Source organism: Anopheles coustani, chromosome 2 (genome assembly GCF_943734705.1).
Source record: "Anopheles coustani chromosome 2, idAnoCousDA_361_x.2, whole genome shotgun sequence".
NCBI lineage: Eukaryota > Metazoa > Arthropoda > Insecta > Diptera > Culicidae > Anopheles > Anopheles coustani.
The window spans coordinates 19,043,088-19,067,203 of NC_071289.1; the positions used below are offsets into that span (position 1 = coordinate 19,043,088).

Here is a 24,116-nt window from a genome sequence, read left to right on the forward strand (position 1 = left end):
GACATCACCTTGGGTGATAACGGGAACCCAACGGGCTTCTGTGGAAACGTGAGAAGTAAAACCTTAGACAAATATCCTTCCATTAAGCAAAAAACAAGCTAACTGCAAAACGCGAAGCGAAACGAAATCTAGTACAGACCCCTCAAGCAAGCGCGTCACAAATTGGCAGTACCAAGCCGCAACCAAAGGTGAAGATGGGCTCTTTCCATGCTTATGCGTCTCCGTTGGGAAGCCCATGCTAGCGGGGCCGGACCTGACACATTTGTATCATACCATTACCATTAGGTAAAGAAAAACTATTTATAATGATTACGAAAATTAACAAACTAACACCGCTTATCATGAGCTTAATCAAATATTTATTCCAAGAAAAAAACAAACGAACACATTGAACCTTCGCGTGAACCAAAATACTTTCGCAAAGATATTCTATTGGCATATTCTATGTAAGGTGTATGAAGTGATATGGCTGCCAGAAGTTTTCGAACGAAACATAAACGCCGTAAGCGTGAGACCATGTTCAATGTTAATTCCAGCCGACCGGAATATCGAAACCCCATAGTAAGCGGGAAGCAACAGTGTGCATATGACAAAAAAAACAAATCCAAATTAGCCGATAAAGCGGATTACGTAGGCAAGATAGAAAAGATGATTAGAAACATGTAATGATAATAAGTTCGTTCATTAGTAACTGACTAAGGACGACGTGTGTTTCTTTGCTTTAGCTCTTTACTTTCACAACTACTTCGAAACGTTTGTCATTTTTAATTCGTTTCTTTATCATTTCAACAATTCAAAATTCCTCGTTGGCCCCCGTCGAATAGCGCGCATTCCCTGCTTCAGGGAGTGTTGTGTACGACGAGCCACGCAAACGAGGAATCGTGTAACCAAACGCCAACGCCGAAAGATGTACCGGACGATGCGAATGGCGGGCGGTGGTGTGCCCAGACCGTTTGTCATCCTGACTGGTAACAACGCCAGTGGCCACGGGCCAGCATCGCGTAGCCATCGAAACTCGGTGGTCGATTAGGGAAGGGAAAGTAAATAGAAGCTGTATATGTGTATATGAGCAAACATATATGCGCGATTAGTTCGTTCAACTCACACGACATATATCTTATACTATCGTTAAGTGGAGCTACTACTATAACTGTCATTATAAGAAATATTATAAAATGTTTAACAAAGGTGTCTATAGGAACCGACAGAAAGAGCAGTAAACAATGGAATGCGGGGTAAAAAGGGATATAGTTTAACAGGAAAGATAATAAATGACTGGGTGCGCAGAAAAAAAAGATGTTAACTCAAGAATGAAGAAGAGAGGCTCGAAGAGAAGATAGTGGAAAATGGCAGATAGAGGGAAGGTTCACGTACGGAAAAAGCACAAATATGACGAAATGAAACTATCCACCTAATAATTTACAGTACCTAGTTCGTAGAAGCGGAGACGCAAAGACAACAATAAAACCAAATCGAGTAGAAATTTTACACAAACCACTAAATCCGCTCAATCGGGTTAAAACATGGAAGAGACAAAACAAAATCAACGCACTATCAACCAAACATTGCTAGAAAATAGTGATCCGGAGAAGGAGAAAATATACTGTAGCACAAGTGAGGATAGAACTGTTAAACTGCTAGCAAACTACTTCCGGTATACCATTCACTCCAAAATTTTGAAAGTTTATCCTATCGATATCACAACCATTACCTACTTTCCCTCGTACATACTTAGTTAGTTTGAGATGGAAAGTGAGAGAAGAGCGGCTGAAATAAAACTCGCCGTAGACAGCAGTCTGATGATCGGTTGATAGGTTGGTTCAAACGGAAGCAGCGAAAGTAGGACAGGATATGGAATAAAAGAAATCGAAAAATAGGAACCCAACCTGATACTAGTGAAGTTATAGAGTACGAAGATGTGGGCAGCGGCAAGAGGATAAGACAACATAAAAAGGAGAAATAAAAAATCCCCAATCACGAGAAAGGATAAATGTATGAAAAATGGACTTGACTTGAGACTTTGTTCGATGTTCGTTCGAAAGAAAATGTGATGTTAAGAAGCCAATCGGAGGTAATATAATCAAATCCAATGTATCATCTTATATTAATATGTTAACCTTTATTTAGTACATCGTTTGTCTTTCGTATTCAATTGCCACGCACTCTTGAAGAACAGTAATAAAAAGGTTGCGTGCTATTTAACTATTCTCCTGCAGAGACTTTGTTATCGATTTATTTGCAGTTTTTTTTTTCTATCTATGCATGCCATTTTTTCTCATTTTGGTATATTTCACCCTTTGCTTCAGCTACCGGAAGACGGCGGCATCAACGTTTCCTTTCGTCGCTAAGTTCATCCAGATTAATTTTGTTCAACACCTCAGCCTTGCCGAATGGATGGGTCATTTAAGAAATATAAACCAACAAACTAGTGTACTGACCACCGTCCACCGAAATAGCTTCGAAGCGCTTTTGGTGTTCTAGGTACATAGATCCGATATAAATAAATATTTACAAAATAGTTTGAAATATAATTGCTCTGATAATGCTACCCTCATTTCCCGTCTCGTGCTTCGCTTGCGCGGTCAAAAACTAGTTAACTTGAGCTACCCTTGCATTTTCCTTGCAGCAGTTTAATTGCTGTATCGGGCTCCACAATGGGGCACGAGAATGTTTAAATGTTTTCCTAATACGGATCACTTTGAAATCGTCACAAAGGGGGTGAAAAGAAACACTCGAAGAAAGGATTCCGACTTGGTCAGGAAGGTGGGGCATGACCTATGGTTTAGGAAGAGTTCATCTCTGTCGGCCAATTCGCTGGCGAGAACGTAAAGAACTGCAGCAGTGGTGACAGAGACAACCCCGACTCCTAGAAAGTCGGTGCGGAAAGGATGAACAAACTGTTCTCCTCCTTCTTGATCCACTTTAACAGCTTGTTGACGAGGCTGATGACTTCACTTTTTTCCACCGTCGGCTCGAATGTCACAAACAGTTCGTACGCTTGTGTTACCTGTAGTGATTTTGGTGGACCCGTAAAACGGTACAAAACATTTAAATATATTTGAATTCTGCACCGTCGTTTAAACAACGATCGGTATTGTGGAAATTGTGTACTAGTACTTACCCAGGCAAGAAGAACTTCTTTTTCCTTCATTTGATAAATCAGCTTTACCGGGCGACCAGAGTTATGGACCCGATGGTGTAGCTGGAAGTACATACCTTCCAGGCGCTTGAACTGTTCCGTACTCGAATACGGCACGGTCAGCTCAGAGCAGAGCAGCTGCGCATTCGATTTGCTCTTGTAAAGAAAGTGCCGTATCTCCGGAATACCAATATTGAGCAGTTTGATCCCCTTGTTGTTGATAGCATCGTTGATCGCCTCGAGACAGTTACTTCGGCGTAATTTCTAATGTCAATTATAGAAGGTCATTTTCTACCGGTAGATTTTGTTTGCTGATAATGCGATTCTTACCTCTGTAATTTTGCGTTTTGCTTCGGAAAGCGTGTAGAAAACGTCCCGCTCGATGGAAAGTAGCAGCAGACACGCCTGACAGTCCTCGGCAAGATAGGAAACGTGCGCATGCAAAAACCCGGTCGAATCAAACTTGGGTAAGCACAGTGGGGTCCAGCTTTCGGCCGATTTAAAGCTCTCCGAGCACTCAATCAGGTTGAAGATCAATCGTAGGTCGGCCGGATGGATAAAATACTTTTTCATGCGTACGAGTGCTATCAGCTTGTTGTTGGCAATTAATACTGCAAACACTAAGTTCTTGATCTTCGCACAGTTGCTCTGGATGGCGGATACGATCGTTTCCCGCACGGAAGGCTGCAGCGGAAGGATACGCACCGAGTGCGTCATAAAGCTGAACGGATTGTTAGACACCAATTTCTGATCACATTTGTCACTGACCAACAAGTGATCGATTAGACGCTCGCTGCCGGCCAGCAACCTGCGGAGGTCGAAATTTTTCCGCTTCTCAAACGTTTTGATCATGTGACTGAGCGTGAGCGTAGAGAGTATCTGATTGTACACGTCACTGGAATGGAGAACGGGGATAATTAAATGGAACAGATTACAGTCGCATCGTCTCCCAAACTTACGTCAGCTGCAGTTGTATCTGTTGTACACTGTGCGATGTCCTTGAAACTGCCACCAGTATGAGGGGCGACTTGACCAGAAAAACAAACTTGACTCCGGCGGCATGGATCGATTTTATCGTATCATTGCCGCTCTGAATGAAACTAACTAGCGCCTGCATCACCCCAAACAGTGTGGCCAATTTATCTTCATTGCCGTGCATCGAGTAGATGGGCTTCCCGGCCGTGCTTAAGATAAATACATGCCGTTTTCTTCCCAGAAACGCCTCATCGTGTAGATAGTCACCGCTCTCCAGGTCCGCGCCGAGCGCCATCCCGGAACCACCCGCCTGCTCCGGATCCGCGAGACTTGTCGTTGACGCATCAAACTCCCTACTTTTGGCGCTACTGAATGAACTCGATTTGCTCATCGCCCCCTCTGCCGGATGATCACTTTGTAGTCCATCCTGTATCTGCGTTATGCTGGCAGCAGCACCGGTCTCCTCTAAGCGCTTATCATCCACTAGAGCATCCGTCGTTTCAACGATGTCAGGACTTCCAATGCTATCCGGTACGGCAGGAAGGCTGTTAATTTCGTGGGAAAATTCTTCGAACGAGTCGGTGGTTATCAATGAGCTCTCCTCACACGCGCCCGGCTCGCACAGTGCATCCACCCGCGGATCGCTCATGTTTCTTCCGACTGTGCTTCCGATGCTACACAATGGTCGACCGATAACCGAGAAACGAAGATTCACTAGTGTTCACCAGTTATTGATCATCACAAACGAAGTAAGTAGCGTGTCGTTGGACCCTATCGCTGAAAAAGGAAAACACGGAAGAAAAACAATCCGTGATGTGATTGATCCAGTCCACCGTCTGAATTATTTTTTTCTTTTGGAATTCCGTTTGACGTTTGATGGTAAACAAGTTTTTAGCACTATACAAGTGCTGTACTAAATCGGCATAGCAATTCGCCGTGCTTGATGTAAAAAAGAAATTTTCGTTTCATAAATTGCTTCACACGAGAAAACAATGTTTGTTCTATAGTAAACGGTATAACATGATTCTCACAAGCTGCTTTCAATGTTTATGGATTCAAATGTTGCATAAATTTCGGCCATGCTTTTTAATTTCAAGCCAATCTTGCAGGCAAATGTCAATTTGTGCTAAAACCTGAAAAAAACAGAATAAGCAAACATAAAAATCAGACAAATTAAAAAGAAAACATCAGAATCAGAAGTGCAACTTTCCTGGACCTTTGTTTGCCTAAATTAGTTACAAAATTTGCAGTTAACACGACCATCGTTTGACTATCGTGTGTATTGCTTTCCACCCCAGTTGTGGTTTGCAGAAGAAAAGCTCCAGCGTCGCGTTCATTGCGTGTAAAGAAACACAATAGGATGCCTTCGAGTAGCAATCGAAATTGGCCGTAGTCGCCCTGTTTGTGTGTGTATACACTTCCATCGGAAGTTTGGTAAAATTGTTCGTTTGTGCTGCCCCGTGCACACAGAAATTGGGAGGTAGTGATGATAGTAAGACTGGGAATAGCAGAACAACCTGCTCTGAGAACCGTGCGGCACCATTGGATGTCGTTTCAGCCAACTACTAGGAGCCTACGACAGAATGCATGCGATGTGGATGGTAGCGCCTAAACACTAACTAGTGCCCCCCCCTTTTTCTAGCCTTTCTACTATCGACATCCACTGATAATAGTCCAGGCGAGGTGCGGATTGATAATAATTCAGAATGTTTCAATTGGTTTGGTTGCTATCAAAAACGGGCTAATCTTGAACGGTGTATTGCAGGTGTCTGTTGTTTTCGATGTTTCAACCTGCCGCCTAGCAAAGAAAGAAAATCGCAACTGTACGAGGTCGCATCGATTGCCACAGGACGACATGGGTTGCATCAATTCGAAGAAGGATATCAAGGACGTCCATTCGAACATATTTCACGTAATCAACATCGACAACGATGGGACGGAGCTGTGGAGCGGTAAGCTGGAAGTAACCCGCCTCGAACTAACACTCTTTCGAAAGGGCAAAGAACCGACTAAGTGGCCGCTGAAGTGTTTGCGGCGCTATGGCTACAACGTCGACCAATTTAGCTTCGAAGCTGGTCGGCGATGTACGACTGGCGAAGGAATCTACGCCTTCCGGTGCCGTCGTGCCGAGGCCCTCTTCTACACTGTGCAGGCCTACATCCAGGGACGAATCTATAGCGATGAGAATACGAATCCCAACGACCCGTACCCAATACCAGTGGCCTCGAATGGACCTTCGGTAGCGGCTCGAAGTGTGTCGCAGAATAACACCGCAACGCGGAGTGGTACCGGCCAGGGCCAGAGCCAGGGCCAGATGCAATGCACGTTCATTATGAGTCGCACCGGCATAGCGACGAGCCAATCGCTTAGTCCGAACGGAACGATTCACTCGAATTCAAACCAAAGCCGTAGCACGGACACACTCCCGATGGAGGGGAACTATCTTGAACCGACTCCTAACCGATCGACAACCGGAATCGCGGTACAACCACACACGATAACGACCCGTTTCCAGCAAGGGCTGAGGTTGAGCTCGGTGAGCAGTGGACCGATCTCCCCGGATATTACTTCCCCCGGTTCACCGAATAGCATGACAAACATACTAGAGGTGACTACACTGAATCCGCTCCCTACGTCACACAACACCGGTGCCGGTAGTGTTCACCATCAGGGCGTCAGCAACGTGTACCAAGAGTTTCCAATGAAAGATTCAACTATGACCTCATTGCTGCACCATACGCATCATCAACATCTTCTCCATCACGTTCACCAACCGAGCTCAGCCATTGTTGCTCCCCTTGGAGGATTGGTACGTACCTCAATGGATGTGCCTCCGCAGGAGCTGGCTCCCGGTACTACCCCATCATCCGAGCAAGCCTCATCTATCGTCACCGCTCCTATCGATCAGGCCCCCGGGACAGCTTGCATCGGAGAGTGTGAACAAGTTGAACCATCCACGCCAGATCAGGTCGATCCAGCACGGATGTATATGAATGTAAATATCAGCGCCACGGACGGTGGTTCCCTGTCGGCTGCCGGAAAGGTGAAGAAACCAGCTACATTCAGCAGCAAGAGCAACTCTAGTCTCATTTCGATTACTAACTTCAACAACAACAATAGCCACAATAGCACGGGATCGTTTGACGAGTGTCAGTACCAGAACGTGCGCACTCCCACCTCTTCCGGGGCCGCTGTGGGCGGTGTTGGTGCCGCCGTTCCCCTTCTCCAACAAAACATCGTAGGTGGTAACATGTTTGCACAATTTCAACGGCTAAACAGTGGTGGTCCAAATCAGTTCTCGATGGATCCGGGACGGTTTTACGAAAATCTTGAGCCTGCAGAACTGAAAGCGGTTCTCCTGCGAGGCCGTTGCTCAAAGCCAGACATTTTCAGCAACGTCGATCTACCGTTGGACCACTCGGAACCATGTACTCCGACGGCAACGGCCGCTGCAAATTGCCAGCAGCGTAAAGTGAATTACATCGTACTCGACCTCGATCAGTCCAACTCGTTGCACAACATCAGCAACAATGTGAACGGAACGGGAGGAGTGCTTTCGCCAACTGGATCAGCTCCTGGTGCAGCCGGTGGGGCTACGTTTAATGGGAACACAATTGCGAACGGTGGTACCACCAACGGCTCAACGGTTGGAACCAGTTTTAATAACAATAACAACAACAGCACGACGGTTAATCTGAACAACGGCATCGTTGCAACCGGTGGGATGAGCAGCTCCATCAGTGGTGGACTGACGCTGGGTCCGATCGTGAATACCAGTACGGATCGTGCCTCAACAGCGGCAACGACGCCTGGTAGCAACGGAAACTGTCTTACCGGTCTGTGTGGACCTTCCGGCACTAACGGCAGCGTTCTAACTCCTGCCAGTGTCGGCCTGCTGCCTCCAGAGAGTCCCAAAAAGGCATCGCTCGGTTATGCGACGATCGATTTCAACAAAACCGTCGCGCTGAGCAACTCAACCACGCCTTCCTCGGAGTTGGATAGCGAAGGTTCGCGTAAGACCCGACACAACTCAACGGTCACACCGCTTGCGAGACAAAGTAATTCCGTCAGCGATTGAAGGAATTGTTCGGAAGTAGCATATTGCATTGTCACTGCACCCACGATTCGATGGGGTAAGTTTCGGCGAGAGTTAATGAGAGGCGCATAAAGCAGAAGGTACAAGACATTAGTCAAAAAATGCAACAACGTCGATGATAGTAACGTCTTTTTCCTTTCTATTGTAAGTATTCACACTGTACTCTCTAGTTGTACGAGTATGTTTTAAAAGCGCAATCATAGTCATGTGAATGTTCCCAAAGGATATTTTAGTAGCTCTTAAGCAATCCCTTACCACAAAAAAATTTGTTTTATCTTGCAATACAATAACATGGTATACAAGGTAAGGTTTATTTTTCATTGCACATTTTTGTGTAAGTTTTGGAAAAATAGGAAACTTTTCTGAGATATTTAAACAATTGTCGCATACTGTTCTTTACCCAGATTGCCTAAATTCAGATTTCTACACTGTGTTTTATCTTCCTTCATGCCACTTTTGTGCATCTTTTTCTACACAAGTCGAGGCACAAGTAATTCTAGCAAATTTGTTTGAAAACCTATAGAGATTGTGAAAATTTTTATATTTAGTTTCTTATAAAAGAAAACCATCACAAATGTCGCACATATACCACCCTGAAGTCACAAAATTTGCTATCGCTCCTCAATGTACTCTCTTCCAAAAATGCTGCCTTTTTTTCTAACACATTATTTGTTACTTTATAAACATGGTTTGTTATAACTACGATATAATCAATCCGTTAGGCAGCTGCACTTTGGAGGTGCAATTTGTGCTGTCCTATTTGCCCCACACACAGAAAAAACGCTCTTGATCAACGTGATAGAAAGGATTATACATCTCGGTGTAACCTTTCACCTAATTAGTTTTAAGTGAACAATAATAATAAGTTTGTCTATTGCAAAACGGTTAAAGAATCGGTTAACATTTACAAAAAAAAGAATTGAAAATTGTTCGCAAAAAAGTTTCCCTTTTTAAATTATAAACATTTTTATTTTGGTTGCCCTCTACTTCGTTGCCCCTGTGTTTGTAATATAATAGTTTAATTGAAGTACAATCAAAGGCTACATCAACATACATATATATATACAACCTAAAAAAACCCAAAGTTGCGCCAAATCATGCTCCTGTCGAAGGATATTGAATGATGGAAAAATGACCTATAAACCACCAAATGTAATGTTAAATGTCGGACGCTTTAAGGTGAGCCGTTAGTGTTAAGTGTGCAGCAAAACGTGCAGTGGATTATTAAAGCTAACCCAATGAGGAGAAGATAGTGCAAGATGATCACAGCAGTTTACATTTAATTATTCGTAGTGAAATGTTCCGTTAAACTGTACCAAGGTTCTTGGTGTAAATGTAACACGCTGTATAACGTAAACAATTTATATAAAAGTGGGAAACATAATTGAACCCTTGTTAAATGAGAAAGACGACTCTAAATATATGATAATGTTCATGAAAAACATTGGAAACCAGTCAGTAACAAGCTCATCTCTAAGATATGCGAAAACAGGTGATAAGCACCCGATTGAAAAAGACCGAACTAAATGGAAACCCCAGCAAGCAGCACTAGAAATAAATTAAACAGCCGATAGTAAACTATTTAATTTAAGAAAATAGTGAAAATGTTGTGTACACTGAAACAATTTACTAGCCGAATGAAACAGAGTGGTTTGAAATGAAATAAAATATAACAACAAACAGTGATCCGTATTTTTCCGTATTATTATTTTTTTTTTTTCATTTGAATTGAAACAATATGTAAAAGTGCTATTTTACGATCGTCTGTTAAGATTTAGTAAAAGATAAATCAGGTGATAGAATGTACCGTATACTGTTGCAAGATTCCAGGTTATAGCTGACACTACCCAAAAAGGTCAAACATATGTTTGCCTCAAGTCAAATGCGTACAATGAAACCAATAAAACGATTTAATTTACTTTAAAAATATACACTTGTATTAACTGGTTTGGGTATTTTATTTTATGTTTATTGGTTATTTTATTTTATGTACATATTTATTCTTTGCTTAGTTTGACTTGATATATGAAATAGGATATATCCTGTCAATCCCCAGCTGATTTGAATCACTTTGTATAATATTTTTCTTTTTATCAATATCCTTAACAGAAGCCAATAAATACTAAAAAATCCTCGAGACGATGACGTTTTGTGCTGTTAATTACCCGCCAATAGAATTGACCGCCTGTTTTGAGTTAGCATCGAACTCAAAGGCTATCAAAACGCACCACGCTAGTGAGGAATGAAATTTCAAAGCTAAAACTAAGCTGCTCCACAAAATCATGAGATGTATTTTGTATAATTAATTTGTTTTAATGTTGTAAAAATGTATTCAAATTCAAATTTAATATATCTAGGTTCAACCGTTCTAATATTGAGAAATGTGGGTTCGCCTTAGCTTATCGATGTTTATCAACCTTGTTCTGGTAGAGTGCCGCCTCTTTTGTACACAATTAATTTTCTTAAAAAAAAGCAAACTTTGTTGCACAAAGTTGTGTGTCTTGAAAAGACTTTTGTTTTCTCATGTCCAAATCGGTTTAGCGATCATCAAGTTATTAACAAATTTGTTATTTCAGCTGAAAATACCAACCAAGGTTTCTGTATCCACCGCCTTTTCAAATATTTATTTCATAAACTAAGAATTGAGTTAGAATTTTTATTGTTTTAAGTGGTTTGCCTTCAAGCGATCTTTCATTTGAGGGGTCTGTTGCCAAAATTGACCAAAGCACAAAAAAGTTATTAACAAAATAGCTATTTCAGCCATTATTTCTATTTGTGGCCAAGGCTTTTGAAATTTGTTAATGCCAGTTTGGCGCGCTGCTGATTCGTTCTAGTGGTGGGTAAATCGAATCCTCAAATCCGATTCCCATTCCATCAAACAGTCGTGTGACGGTCTGGAAATCGTTTATCCTAATCTGAACACCCCATCAAATCACAACTGATAATTCACGTCCTGGATTGAATCATTGTCACTCCGTGGGTGAAATTTAATGTTAGAACACCTCAGATAATGGGGTCTAGGGTCAAATCTTTAGACTCCGTCAACTGGGATTCGATTCTTTACAATCCGTCGTGGGATCTTCCGAATCCCGATTATGCCAACACTACAGCACACGGCAAACACTATCAGCAGCACAAAATTTCAGAGTGCTTAAAGTGTGACAGGAATCGGGTGCTGCGATGTGTGAGTGAATGGGATCTTGTTGACTTTGTCGCGAGAATTGGAAAACGTAAGAAATTCTCATCGAATTTACTGTATCTTGACGATAAAATGTTCTCGAAAATGTGTTAGAAGTAGCCTCGAAGATATTCAACTGCGTATCAAGCTAACTACGGCAAGCGCGTTGACGCAAAGTGCTTGCCGTTCGCAACTCGCCTTCTGGGGATTACCGCACAATGGTAGATGATGAAAGGCGAAGAAAAAATGTGACCCCTCAATCTTTTGACCCGTTTGCTACATGGTGCTTTGATTACGGTCGTGTGTTGTCGGTAAAACCTTTCATTCTTCGTCATCGAAAAGTTGTGCTGAAATGATTTGTGATAATATGCGAAATGCCTTGGAATGTCTCCCGTAACACTGAACATACCGCGTCGAATTTTGCGATTAAGGTTTTCCATGTGCGTGCATGTATGCACAGGAAGGGAACATCGCCGTTCCTGGTCGTGAAGTATGTCCAGTTCATCGAGACGGATATCCAAATGGCCCGAGGACGAAGAACATGGCTGCCTATGAGCAGTGGTAGCAACGAGGGGGCAAAGAATGGAAATTTCCATTCACCATCCTCCTGCACCATCTCATTCGCTGGCCACGCGATTCAATGCGTCGCAGTTGCGTCCTTCTGTAAAACTTCACCTGGTGTGCGAAACCATACTTTCGTTCGCTGGAAACGGGACTCCATATTTTTCTACGACTTTAATCTATGGTTGCTCTTATGCGTGTACCATTCTGCTAGGATCGGACTGCCATTTGCTATATCATGAAAAAGTCCAAAATTTGGCGCAACTGTCAGTAGTGGCTGAAAAATAAATGCGGTCCCTCTTACCACTCTCATCGTGTGGTTGCCGTTATATTATAGGTTAGGGTTTCCATCGCCGCGACGGGCGACAACGCGAGACAAGCGCGATGGAACAAAGATGAAAATGACGACGTTCGTTCGACATCGCCAACGACGAACGGGAAACGGTATGGGAAAGCAGCTTCAACAACAATCCTGTGAAAAGCGATGGTTGTTGGTGTTACAGTCACTTTTTTTGTCCATGGATGGGCATGCGAACAGCAGCAGTAGCAGGCATACCGTCGTCGTTCCGTCATTTTGCGTTTTGGCGAAGTGAAAAATGTTCCGTCGGTTCCCCGGTGCAAAGGTGTATGCGTGAACGTGATCGAGCATACATGTGTGTGTATGTGTGTGGGAGTCGTTGCGCTTGAATGTTTAATAGAAACATGGAAACAGCGGAATAACAGATCGATGAGATTCTCGACCAACAAAAAAAACACAACTGGCGGTAATACGAACAACAAGAAGACTCTATGCAAGGGGTGGTGGATCACGTTCCAGAGCTGTGGGAAGTGGTGGATCCCTAAAATGGCCGTCACATACGGACGACGTACGGTGCTGTCCGTTCAGTATGTTTTCCTTGAAACGTAACACTCGGCATTTCTCCCGGCGGAAGTGTCTTTCAAATGCAATCCGCGGTCGCAAATTCGACAGCAAAATGGCAAAACGGTTGGCGGGTGGCATTAAGTGTTCTTCCAGGAAGCGAAAGAGCTCTGAACGTCGCGTTGTGTACATGTGTGTGCAGGAATAGTTTTTGGAAGATGGAAGAAGCGCAAATACGATGGAAAGCTACCCCGCACGGCGGTGGACAAGCGAGAAAGAATGACGTCAAAGTTGAGAAACAGAGAAGGACGCTAGACTCCGTCGCAACCGTCGCTATGCATGCAACTAAATTCTTCTCGTGGTGTCTGTGCCTTTGAGTGGATGAAAGAACCGTTCTACGGTGAACTGAGTGTTCCATGTGCTTTGTTGGATAGAAAGAGAAAGCCGAGTGATAGCTACTAGTGGATTAGTGGTAGAACACACATAGTCGTATCATAGCACCAGCCCGCATAGGATATAGCAGCATACCACCGTGCATAATGAAGTGAAGATGCACCAACAAACAATGCACTTACGAGGTTCACATTTCAATGTGAGCTTAGTGCATCGAGTGTTCTGTTTCAAAAACGTTTCGTCAACATGTTGTTCTGCTTACTACGGGTCTCTTACCTATCAAAAATCATACGGAAACACCATATATGGCTTTAAACGTGCTGTAAAGCAGCGGAAAATTTCGACAAAAAGCAAGCGTCCTCCTTGCTGCCAGCTCTCCTTCTCATGCTGAAGCGCGCAATTTTTGCGCTTATGCTGCGGTGTGTCGTCATATGAACCGTGGGGTGGTGTGTGTTGCGCTGTGTGTCGATTGCCCTTTGCCTTCCCTCTCCTACATTCCATGTGCTCTCGAAGGGGTTTTTTCCGATACATTTTTCGCCGTTGGAGGTCCAGGCGATTCTTCGCGCGCGGTACTGAAACCCGCGTTTGTGGATGCTGCTGGCGATAAACATACAAGTGCCGCCAGGAACGAACTGTACCTCCATTTTTTTCTTTTTCTTTGTACTTGCTTTCGTCTTTGCTTTTCTCATGTTCTTCCCATACGCGGGTTTATGCGATGGAATTTTCCGTTGCCATCTGCATTGGGTTTTTGTTTGTTTGTTTGTTTTTTTTTGTCTATACTATTCTTCCATAGCGTACACGCACGGTACGGTAGAGACTTTTTTTTTTGGACTGGCACGAATGTTAAAGGTTTATCATGTATAAACGGGCAGTCCCGTAAGGCGCTATTACCTTGCATTGATTCTTTTCTCTATATTCAAAATAAAAAAATGGATCTTACAATGGGTGAATTTAAAATGCTTCCAACAAAATTATTCTTGGAACACTCCTCTATCTCTAATCATCCATCAACCCGTTTGAAGATGAGTCTCATGAGTCAAGGCAAAATAATACCTCCAAGGAAATGCAGCTTTCCCACAAGCAGTCGAACCAACTTGAAAGTAACGGTGTTGCTCAAGATCAAATTTGCTTCCTTCATTGCCCTGCTGCCGTTCACCCTTTGTAGAGTAGAGCAGTCTAATGCATGGTGTACAGCAACGAAAAACTTTCATTTTTCCATTGAGCCCATGATGCCTAAATGTCCACCGATCTCCGCAAACACATGTTTCCTCGGTGTTCGGCGAATGACGCTGGATGTGCGTGTCTTTAGGTGCGTTATTTGTATGGCTGTTCATTTTGTAGCCAATCCGCACGCTCGAATCCACTCCCGCCACTCCATTTTACCCGTGTTCAAATGTGTACTGCATTACTTCATCTCTGCTACAACAAAAAACTCAGAAAGGAATTAAACTGCGATTTGGTTGCGTGGGTGGGTGGAGGTAGGAAAAGCAAAATCGAGGGGATGAAGAGCAGCTTCTGTTTTCTGATTTTCCCGTTTCGGTAAATTGGATATCTCGCTACATTTGTACCGCTAGAGTGTTGGTTTTTTCGACATCCAACGTACCTTTCCTTTACTCACCGTCCGGGGTTAGCTTGTCTTTGTTTTTTCGCCGTTCTCATGGGTTGCTGCGATGGTGGGCACATAATTGGGTTTAACGTTTTGCCAAAACAGTGCTGCTCAACGCACAGCATCAAACTTTCATATGCAGCTTTCCACACTCTGTCAGCTGCTAACGACCATGGCGGGAACTGTGTGTTTTTGTGGATGCTCTAATCGTCATTGAAAATGATGCCGTAAAAAAGCGCCATGACCTTTTTGGCTAGAGTAGTCTTCTGAGCGCCTGTCTCCGGCCGTATAATGCTAGCCATTCTTCCCCTTGTTTTCGTTCTTAAGGTACTAACGTGATGCATCATTTACGGTAGGCTACCTTTTCAAGGGACTTACTAAACCTACTACACTACGTCTTGCACGACACTTGTCCGAAAGCTGCCAAAGCCTGTTGACCGAAAGGTTGTACTTTGTCAGCCCGCCTACGTCCAATCCACAGATGAATTTGTTTTGCGTTATTTATCGATGACGTCAGTTAGCCACACGGCGTTTTACGACCATCTGAAACGGTTAGCAAGAAACGTGGGGCGGCAACGAACGTAGCCCCGATTAACACGATGTTGGTTAGTGCCGGTACGGTTATTTTCGATGGTGTTGGGATAGTGTGAGAGGCAAATTTGATTCTAGATAGCGTATCTGCTGATAGAACTAGAACTAGAAACTATCCGCTGAACAAACTATAGGTAAATGTTTAACGTACCTAATGTAATGTTTTCAAGGAAAATTCAAATATATCCTGGTTTGAGACATCGCTGCTTGATCTATTACTATTTTCTTGTTTGATCATCTCACCAGGCCAGTTTCGTTCCGTATCTTGTGACTAGCTTTTTTCATTGCCCCCTACAGACTTACAGGCTGCAATAACTAACGTTAAAGCGACCTAAAAGGGCTGCTACCTACAGCAAAGTAAACTCTTAATAAGCTGTCAGTAACCACTAAATTTTGGTGTGTCTCCAAGGTGATCTTTGATGGCATTTAGGATTCTGTGCAATTGTTGCGTCACAATTAGTTGAGCACAGCAGCTGCATGTCGAGAGTCAATTTGTCATGACCACAGCATGCGTGTTTTTCGGCATTTTCGTCCATAATTAACTTATCATTCACTTTCGTGTATTATATCCTTTTACGGAAAACAAAACCTCTTGTTGGTTACTTCAAATACTAATTTCGAGCTACATTGGTAGAAAGTTATTGTTGCCAACCTTATGAATTGTACTTTAATGTTTGCTTTCCTTCTCTTTTAGGAATGTTGAATGTGGATACGTTTTTGAGTTAATCGAAGAACCAACGAAACGAATCAAAAGGAGCGAATAGCATACTTGATCTGTCAGGTAAACCGCAACATACTGCACGGAACAAAACCGCTGGACGACGAGCGCAACCACCGACAACAGTGGACAAAGTCTCCAACAAATCTTCCCCAGCCAGTATAAGCCAAACCGGACGCAGAAGGGCTACACCGCGCCTTTTGGAGTATACAAATCCAGGCACTTTGCTTGCCCCATCGCGTCGCCCCTGACGGGTTCGCTTCGAGAGTATAAACGGCAAGCAAGCCACACCAAAAGAGACGGTTAGCATCATTCATCCATGCGCTATTCGGCGTCGTCGGTTACTTCGTGGACCACGTCTTATCCACGTCAACGGCATTTGAAATAGACACCACAGCGCGCGAGGAAGCTAGCGTCGCTAGACGAACCGAAGGTGGTCTCCTCCCTCACCGCTTTCGCTCGTCGGACTGCAAACTGTGCCGTTGAACTCGCTCTGTGCGTGTGTCTTTGTATGCTTGTGTGTTTGAACGAGTGTGTTGAGTGTGCGCGCGCGTCTGCAGCACCCATAAATGCGCGGTATGTTTTGATCGTAAGAAGGATGCGAGTCATAGTAGTTTAAAGTAGCGGTATGTTTGTGCGAATGTGTGCTAATCCCCGAGAGAACGAGAACGCAATTGTGCCGTGTATGTCCTGTGCGGAGCCTATAAGTACAACATAAGAGTAAGAAGTAACAAAGGGCGAACCTTCCAAATGACCTCTGTCGTCTACTACCACTACTATTTTCCAAAAACTAAAAGATTCTATTGAAGGAAGGATAGCTGCAACCGAGAGCACAAGACTGAAAATCATCGACTCAACTACTCCTACCTACCTATCTACTTCTGCCACTTCCTGATCTGATCCTTGATCGAAAAAGAAGGATTAAGGATAAAAGAAAAAGAGCGAAAGAGAGAGAGAGAGTGTGCGCATGAGTTTGGAACGAAAAAAGAACGAAAGAGGCGTTGCGAGAGTGAGTTATTTAGTAGTTAAGTTATGTTACGCATTACTTTGTTGAAATATTGTACTCATACTATGAAAGCAACGGTCTGTTCTTCCCAAACAATTATAAAAAATATTAAAAATTAGCACATCCCACCCCACTGTGGCCACAGCTGATGGTCTTCCAAACAAATACAATGTGGTACTTACTATCCGTTTCTCGATGCATGTGTAAGCATGCTTCGGTTCTTCTATTTTCCACATTTGACTCAGTATACTTGTAGGGGCAACAACGGACTGTCCTTCCCTCCGTTGCTCCCTGCACTGTGATTCCGATAGAGACTCCCAATTCTACATCCTTTCTGCCACCACAAGCGACCTGCAACCACCACTACTGTATCGTACGACCATCCTGGGGGGAGCTTTTTGAGTGAAGGATGATAAATGCGTAACCAACGGCGACAGCAAATCAACAGTCTTGATTGACTCTGGAATGTGTGAGTGTGAAAGCGTTGCCTGCTACGCTTGCAAAGAAACGAAAGAGTTTGATTAGAGCAGGGGTTGGCAAACATTTCTTGACCCTCTCGAATGTTAGTAAAGTGTCCTACCCATAGACCATAACATCGCAAATTGTGTTTGCGTATGTGAAAACATTCACATATTATAATATATTATCGAGTCTTGGACATATGGCTGTCACAGTCGGTCCTACAGCACGAGCCTCTGCATAGGAGCTCGTGACAGAGTCGGTATGCCTCTGAATACGAGTAAGGGAACAAACGTTCGACTTAACGTAGGAGGATATACCCCGACTCGCATAGTGAAAGAAGAAGAAGAGTCTTCGAACCGGGAAATTAGTATTTGTCTCTATTTTCCAATAAGTTGATCAGAGTATTTTTTTAGTATTTACTTGATAAAACTTTCCTTATTAAAGAATACTATCTATTGGTTAATAATTATTAAGTGGCTAAAACCTCTCATTGTACCGTCTAGAGGATGACATTTTGGCACAAATTGAGCTTTGCCGACCCCTGGATCTAAAGGATGATTTTGTTGCGAGCGTTTTGTGTGTGGGTTTGTGTATGTGCGTATGCTGTGTGTGCGTGCTTGAGTTTTTAAAATAATCATTAAAAATTATGATCCTCGATCATCCATTTTCTATGGTATTATTAAAACCTTTTTATTCTTTCTATCCCTTCGCAATGCCATTGCTCTATGACGATGGATTACAGCCGTTCAAAACTGGTTGGAGGTGCGATCTTGTCGACGTCTCGTCCTTGTTCAACGACCCGTGGATTTGCAGTTTAAATCGTTCCGAGGAGTGAACCTACAAAGCAATCATTGACTTTTTGAGGACACGATCAAGTTTTACTACGAAAAGGGCGCTACTAATCGCGATACAAAGCCCTTGCACACCAACAACAAGCAACGAAGTGGTCGTGTATGTGTACAAAAGCGAATATAGCGTGTGTGCGTGTGAGTCGAGTGTTTGTCGTGCGTGTGTGCTGTGCGTCCTGTGAGTGGTGAAGCATAAATCGGAGCAGAAGAAGTTCCCCACTCCCTACCCCAGTGTTTTACATCGAGGTCTGTGATCAGTGAAAGCAAAGAAAAAAGGGATAAGCGATGGCGCTTCCGATGATCCGCCTGGAGGAGGCGAACCAGCTGCTAGACTTCTCCAAGAAACTCGACATCGATCTCTTGGACAATGTCGTGTCCTGCCTGTACAACAGCACCGGTGAGCAGCTGCGGTTGGCACAAACCGTCCTGACGACACTGAAGGAACATCCGGACGCGTGGACTCGTGTGGACAGCATTCTCGAGTACTCGCAGAACCAGCAAACCAAGTTCTACGCCCTGCAGATCCTGGAAGAGGTGATCAAGACACGCTGGAAAATCCTACCCCGCAACCAGTGCGAGGGAATCAAGAAGTACGTGGTCGGGCTGATCATCAAGACGTCGCAGGATCCGGCGATGATGGAGGCGAACAAGGTGTACCTGAACAAGCTGAACATCATTCTGGTTCAGATCCTGAAGCGCGAGTGGCCCAACAACTGGGAGACGTTCATCAGCGACATCGTCGGTGCATCGAAGACGAACGAAACGCTTTGCCAGAACAACATGATCATCCTGAAGCTGCTGAGCGAGGAGGTGTTCGACTTCTGCTCCGGGCAGATTACGCAGACCAAGGCGAAGCACCTGAAGGACACGATGTGCTCGGAGTTCGCCCAGGTGTTCACGCTGTGCCAGTTCGTGCTAGAGAACTCGCTAAATGCCCCGCTCATTTCGGCCACGCTCGAGACGCTGCTAAAGTTTCTCAACTGGATCCCGCTTGGGTACATCTTCGAGACGAAGCTGATCGATATGCTTGTATGTCGGTTCCTCACGATACCGATGTTCCGCAACATCACGATCAAGTGTCTGTCGGAGATCGCGGGCCTGCAGCTGCCGAACTACGATCACGTGTTTGTTGCCTTATTCAAACAAACTATGGAGCAATTCGACACGATGATCCCGCCCCACACCAACATGAACCAGATCTACATGAATGGGTCTGACGACGAGCAGTGCTTCGTGCAGAATCTGGCCATGTTTCTCTGCACCTTCCTGCGGGTGCACGCAACGCTCGTGGAGAAGCGCGACACGATGGAGGTAGTGCTGAAGGCACTCGAGTATCTGGTGATGATCTCCGAAGTCGAGGATGTGGAGATTTTCAAGATCTGTCTCGAGTACTGGAACAGCCTAACCAGCGAGTTGTACAAGGAAGCGTACACCTCCAGCCAGCGGCGCACGTTCTATCACAAGATTCTGTCGAAGGTGCGCTACATCATGATCTCGCGAATGGCCAAGCCGGAGGAGGTACTGGTGGTGGAGAACGAGAACGGTGAGGTGGTGCGCGAGTTCATGAAGGACACGAATAGTATTAACCTGTACAAGAATATGCGCGAAACTTTGGTCTACCTGACGCATCTGGACTACGCTGATACTGAGCGTATCATGACCGATAAGCTGAACAACCAGGTGAACGGTACGGAGTTTTCCTGGAAGAACCTCAACACGCTTTGCTGGGCGATCGGCTCCATCTCCGGGGCGTTCTTCGAGGACGACGAGAAGCGGTTCCTGGTCACCGTCATCAAGGAGCTGCTGGGACTGTGTGAGCACAAGAAAGGTAAGTTCCGTCGAATTGCTTAGGTTTTCATATTAAGGTATAAAGCTAATTTATTGCTTATGTGCTGTGGCTTATTTTGTTGTGTTTTATTTTTCATAGTAATATACATTTAAAGAGAAATTATTATATAATTATATATGATATGACGATGAGTCTTCTAATTTGGAGGATTTAAGCGAAGAAAAAGATTTGATATTTTATTGATACAGTAGAACATAAGGATCATTAGGAAGCAAATCATTAAAATATATCATGATCATAGCTACAAGAACTCGTTACAACATAAACAGTAGATAAAACTGTAATCACTCCAACGTGGTTTGATTGGTTGTTAATCGATATGAGGTTTACACGCCTTACGGCGAGCCCGGACCACACGGCTTTAATAGAGCGAATTCGTCTTCTGGGCCCCGGCAAGCTGTTAATACAAAAAATCACAACCGATACTCATACGATAAATCTTGGCTCTTAACAGGCAAGGACAACAAAGCGATCATTGCGTCCAACATCATGTACGTCGTCGGACAGTATCCTCGTTTTCTGCGGGCCCACTGGAAGTTCCTCAAGACGGTCGTGAACAAGCTGTTTGAGTTTATGCACGAAACACACGACGGCGTGCAGGACATGGCCTGTGATACGTTCATCAAGATAGCGCTCAAGTGTCGCCGCCATTTCGTGCAGCTGCAACCGAATGAGTCGTGTACATTCATCGAAGAGATCCTGGCTACGATGAGCAGCATCATTTGTGATCTTCAACCGCAGCAGGTTTGTTATTGCGGATATGGGTCACCATAACAGCGGGTGCTCATTGTATGATCTTTCCTCGTTCCTCCCAGGTGCACACCTTCTACGAAGCAGTCGGTTACATGATATCCGCCCAGGCAGACCAGGTGCAGCAAGATATTCTGATCGAAAAGTATATGATGCTGCCCAATCAGGTATGAGGAGAATATAACAACCTCGTCCACTCAGGGCTATAAATGATCACCCGTTTTGTATTTTTTACCATCAAGGTGTGGGACGACATAATTTCACAAGCGACCAAGAACGTGGACATACTGAAGGAGATGGGCGCGGTGAAGCAGCTTGGCAGCATACTTAAGACGAACGTGCGCGCCTGTAAAGCCCTCGGCCACTCGTACGTGTCCCAACTCGGGCGCATCTATCTGGACATGCTGAACGTGTACAAAATCATGTCGGAGAACATTACGCAGGCCATTTCGGTGAACGGTCTACTGATCAACAATCAGCCGCTCATCAAGGCGATGCACGTCGTGAAGAAGGAAACGCTGACGCTGATCTCTGAGTGGATCTGGAAGTCGAACGACCCGCAAATGGCAATGGACAACTTCATTCCACCGCTCATGGACGCCGTGTTGTATGATTATCTGGTAAGTGGTTGTCTTGTTGTTTCTGGATGCCTGTTGAATTACAAATCTTTGCTCCATTCTATCTCGTTCGAACAGCGTACGAAGGTGCCAAACGCACGGGAACCGCTGGTACTGAGCACGATAGCGTCTATCGTGAACCGGCTTCAGGGTGTGTTCACCCCAGAAATACCGACCATCTTTGACACCCTGTTCGGCTGCACGCTGGACATGATAAACAAGAACTTCGAGGACTATCCGCAACACCGCACGAACTTCTATGAACTGCTCCAGGCGATCAACATGCACTGCTTCAAAGCGTTCCTCAACATTCCGCCCGATCAGTTCAAGCTGGTGTTCGACTCGATTGTGTGGGCCTTCAAGCACACGATGCGGAATGTGGCGGACACCGGTTTGAACATTCTCATGCAGGTAGGTTTCGCGAGCGGGTGATAAATTTGGCGAATGTTTACTAACCGCGTTTCCTCCTTCCGTCCACTCTAGATGCTCCAAAATCTCGAACAGCATCCCCAGGCGGCGCAAAGCTTCTACCAGACGTACTATACCGACATTCTGATGCAGGTGTTCTCGGTGGTGACGGATACGTCGCACACGGCCAGCCTGCAGAACCACGCGACCATCCTGGCGTACATGTTCTCGCTGGTCGAGGCCGGCCGGATCACGGTGAAGCTCGGCCCGTCGGACGACAACGTGCTCAACATCCAGGAGTACGTCGCGACGCTGCTGAAGTCCGCCTTCAGCCACCTGACCGACAACCAGATCAAGATTTTCGTCACGGGACTGTTCAACCTCGATCAGGATGTGCACGCATTTAAGGAGCATTTACGGGATTTCCTCATCCAAATCAAGGTAAAATTGTACCCCTCATTGTATGAATATTCATATTGCAAAGGTTAAAACATCCTTTACTCACACCCCGACCGATCATTTCGCTGTTTCCCCCTGTTGCAGGAAGTGACCGGAGAAGATGATTCCGATTTGTACCTGGAGGAACGAGAAAATGAACTGAAAAAGATACAGGAGGAAAAGCGGCGCATGCTGATGACGGTGCCTGGAATGCTGAACCCGCACGAAATGCCCGAAGATATGCAGGACGAGTAAAGTGAACGAGAGCAGAAGAATAAGAAAAGGAGGGAGGAGTGCTACGTGACCGTCGACTAGCCATCACCAATTCTGAAAACACCTTTGTTCCCCTCGGAACACACCTACTTTTTCTCCTTTCCTTTGTTCCTGCCCAGCAAACTCTATTACAACCTTTCCCCCCCTAATCCCTAAAAAAGTATAATGCTACGGCTCAAAGGGACGACGACAAGCACACCTTTAACACTTTGCCAATAGTAGTAGTACACACGATCCGGGGGGCGGGCGGATCAAAAGAATGGCGCGAATTCGACGGCAACGACGAAACAGAATATGATGATCATGATCGTAAATGATCTTGAAGACGTGGACGGGCGAAGTACGGCTTTCGAAGGACGAGAACAGGGATGATGTGTGCGCGTAGTTTTTTAATTAACTTCTTATCATTATTATTATTTTTTTTTGAAATGCATGAAATCATCCAATTCACGCAAGGATCTTTTTGCAACGAGTGTGTGCGAGTATGTGTGTGTGTGTGGTGTTTGTACGTGCGCGATCATTAGTACGTAACGATGTTTATGATACAATATTGAAGATAATAAAAGCGTAAACGGGAGTGGGAGAAGAGGAGCTTAGGGATACGATTGCCGTGGCGCCGCAGTATCAATGTGGCCGTTGTGTGTGTATGTGTGTATGTGTGGTTGTGGGGATGTATGTGCGCGAGTGCATCAAAGTTGTATGGAGAGGAGGGAAACTTCATGAAATAGCCGTAGACTAAAGAAATGCTGTACGCTAGCTACTACTTCTACCACTACTACTACTACTATAAAAATACAACACCACAGGATAATGAACTGTACTAGGAACTCTACTATCAACTATACTTTCTATACACAAGCAACCAGAATTACTTGACCCGGAACACCGACCACCAGCCTCCAGAGGTGAGCGAGTGATTAGCCAGAAGTACGAAACTTAGCTAGGCATACACACATACACCTACGCACACATACCCACTTAGAAGCGGAATGAATCCTGGAGGGAAGAAGGAAAAAGTTAGTTACTTGTTTACATTTGTTCGAAGAGGTCACAGGAATGTGATAGAAATAAAAAAGAAGGAGCAAATAAAACACAAAGTATAGTAGTATGGATTAAAGAAGGAGTCCTCTTGCGACACCCTAGGCTCTAGTGAAAGGAAGCGAGTGGTTTTGAAAGTGTCGCGATCCATTGATGCTACCGACCAACGCAAATATGATGCGTTTCGGGAATGATAATTCATCTCGTTTGCTTTTGCTTTTTCTATTCCCCACTGACTTTGTTACATTCGAAAGGAAAATGGAATGGTAAACGAAGATTAACTTTTTACTACTATCATAGATGCTACCGAG

General features: G+C 44.5%; 3 protein-coding genes across 5 annotated transcripts; 2 read left to right on the forward strand and 1 right to left on the reverse strand.

Annotated features, from left to right (window-relative positions):
* Nucleotides 1-2,065: 2,065 nt before the first annotated feature.
* LOC131262719 (vacuolar fusion protein MON1 homolog A) lies at nt 2,066-4,933 on the reverse strand. Its single transcript, XM_058264780.1, has 4 exons — nt 4,099-4,933; nt 3,470-4,034; nt 3,122-3,403; nt 2,066-3,007 (listed from the first exon to the last, which is right to left on the reverse strand). Exons 1-4 carry the CDS (start codon nt 4,761-4,763, stop codon nt 2,867-2,869), a joined length of 1,653 nt encoding a protein of 550 aa, XP_058120763.1. The 5' UTR covers nt 4,764-4,933; the 3' UTR covers nt 2,066-2,866.
* A 662-nt stretch (nt 4,934-5,595) lies between these two features.
* On the forward strand, nt 5,596-10,094 carry LOC131262138 (mucin-5AC). The gene is made up of 3 exons (XM_058264063.1): nt 5,596-5,645; nt 5,757-5,797; nt 5,880-10,094. Exon 3 carries the CDS (start codon nt 5,970-5,972, stop codon nt 8,190-8,192), a length of 2,223 nt encoding a protein of 740 aa, XP_058120046.1. The 5' UTR covers nt 5,596-5,645; nt 5,757-5,797; nt 5,880-5,969; the 3' UTR covers nt 8,193-10,094.
* Nucleotides 10,095-11,343: 1,249 nt separating this feature from the next.
* Nucleotides 11,344-23,436, forward strand: LOC131266386 (exportin-1). 3 transcript variants are annotated; one of them, XM_058268885.1, is made up of 9 exons: nt 11,344-11,440; nt 16,093-16,418; nt 18,327-20,260; nt 20,736-21,025; nt 21,097-21,198; nt 21,274-21,651; nt 21,727-22,059; nt 22,132-22,497; nt 22,600-23,436. In XM_058268885.1, exons 3-9 carry the CDS (start codon nt 18,718-18,720, stop codon nt 22,747-22,749), a joined length of 3,162 nt encoding a protein of 1,053 aa, XP_058124868.1. In that variant the 5' UTR covers nt 11,344-11,440; nt 16,093-16,418; nt 18,327-18,717; the 3' UTR covers nt 22,750-23,436. The 3 variants fall into 3 exon arrangements, with proteins under 3 accessions (XP_058124868.1, XP_058124867.1, XP_058124866.1); XM_058268884.1 differs by lacking the exons at nt 11,344-11,440; nt 16,093-16,418 and adding exons at nt 16,434-17,125; nt 17,368-17,591; XM_058268883.1 differs by lacking the exons at nt 11,344-11,440; nt 16,093-16,418 and adding an exon at nt 16,434-17,125.
* Nucleotides 23,437-24,116: the final 680 nt, after the last annotated feature.